Source organism: Austrofundulus limnaeus, unplaced genomic scaffold (genome assembly GCF_001266775.1).
Source record: "Austrofundulus limnaeus strain Quisiro unplaced genomic scaffold, Austrofundulus_limnaeus-1.0 Scaffold1463, whole genome shotgun sequence".
NCBI classification, from domain to species: domain Eukaryota; kingdom Metazoa; phylum Chordata; class Actinopteri; order Cyprinodontiformes; family Rivulidae; genus Austrofundulus; species Austrofundulus limnaeus.
The window spans coordinates 18,241-19,855 of record NW_013953865.1 but is presented as its reverse complement, the minus strand read 5'-3'; the positions used below and the strand labels follow the sequence as shown (position 1 = coordinate 19,855).

At 40.1% G+C, this 1,615-nt stretch overlaps 1 protein-coding gene across 1 annotated transcript in view; it reads left to right on the top strand.

Annotated features, from left to right (window-relative positions):
- Window positions 1-1,034: 1,034 nt before the first annotated feature.
- Window positions 1,035-1,615, top strand: part of haao (3-hydroxyanthranilate 3,4-dioxygenase) — a gene marked incomplete at its 3' end in the record, with an annotated part of 7,258 nt that continues 6,677 nt past the window's right edge. Inside the window, 2 exon segments of the mRNA XM_014032483.1 lie at window positions 1,035-1,191; window positions 1,308-1,386. Of these exon segments, the coding sequence (XP_013887937.1) occupies window positions 1,103-1,191; window positions 1,308-1,386 (168 nt within the window).

Sequence of the window (1,615 nt, the reverse complement as noted above, 5' to 3'; positions counted from 1 at the left end):
TGGTCCATGATGCAGCTCTGACTGGTCATGGTCCATGATGCAGCTCTGACTGGTCATGGTCCATGATGCAGCTCTACAGTCTGCAGGGTTCAAACACACACAATGATGAACAAACACACTAACAACATTTCTCTTACAATGTTATGGTTTTGTTTCAGCACCTAATAAGACCTCAGGTGAGAGCTTTCATTCACCAAGATGTTCAGGTGTTCAGGTGTTTAAATGTTCAGGTGTTTATATGTTCAGGTGTTTATATGTTCAGGTGTTTAAATGTTCAGGTGTTTATATGTTCAGGTGTTCAGGTGTTTATATGTTCAGGTGTTTATATGTTCAGGTGTTCAGGTATTCAGGTGTTTATGTGTTCAGGTGTTTATATGTTCAGGTGTTTATGTGTTCAGGTGTTTATATGTTCAGGTGTTTATATGTTCAGGTGTTTATATGTTCAGGTGTTTATATGTTCAGGTGTTTATATGTTCAGGTGTTCAGGTGTTTATATGTTCAGGTGTTTATATGTTCAGGTGTTTATATGTTCAGGTGTTCAGGTGTTTATGTGTTCAGGTGTTTATATGTTCAGGTGTTTATATGTACAGGTGTTTATATGTTCAGGTGTTCAGGTGTTTATATGTTCAGGTGTTTATATGTACAGGTGTTTATATGTTCAGGTGTTCAGGTGTTTATATGTTCAGGTGTTTATATGTACAGGTGTTTATATGTTCAGGTGTTCAGGTGTTTATATGTTCAGGTGTTTATATGTTCAGGTGTTCAGGTATTCAGGTGTTTATGTGTTCAGGTGTTTATATGTTCAGGTGTTTATGTGTTCAGGTGTTTATATGTTCAGGTGTTTATATGTTCAGGTGTTCAGGTATTCAGGTGTTCAGGTGACAGAAAGCACTGAGCTCAGTGTTTCCAGTTCAGGACAACACTGTAAACGATTGTAGACGAGCAGGTGAACTTTGATCTGTGTAAAATCAGAGACAAAGCTCCGCCCTCTTTGGTTTTCTCCCATTTCTGCTTTTTGGACTTTCATCATCGTCACTTTCAGTCAGTCAACAAAGAAACTGGTTCCAGAGGTTTTTACTTACAAAAGTCAGTCAGTGTGAAAATGAGCAGCAAACATCTGCAGACCAACGTTGACAGATGGATCAGAGAAAACCAAAACTCTTTCCTGCCTCCTGTGTGTAACAGACTCATGTGAGTAACAACAACGCTGTGTGTTGGATAAAAAACTGTGATTCAGAAAATAAAGCTAACAGTGATTGTTCTGGACGTGCAGTACGGCTGTAACTGCTCTAAACTCTGTTCTTCAGGCACTTCTCTCAGCTGCTCGTCATGTTTGTTGGAGGTCCAAACACCAGGAAGGATTATCACATAGAAGAAGGAGAGGAGGTAGAGATTAACCCTACAAACACACAGATTATATCCTTTAATCTGAACACCTCCACTCTGAGTCAGAGCTGCTTCTGATTCTGATTCTGGTTCTGGTTCTGGTTCTGGAGTCAGAACATCTGGTTAAAGCCTGGAAACACTGACTGACAGCAGCGACAAGCTCTCTGACCTTTGACTGTTTGTGTGTGTGTGTGTGTGTGTGTGTGTGTGTGTGTGTGTGTGTGTGTGT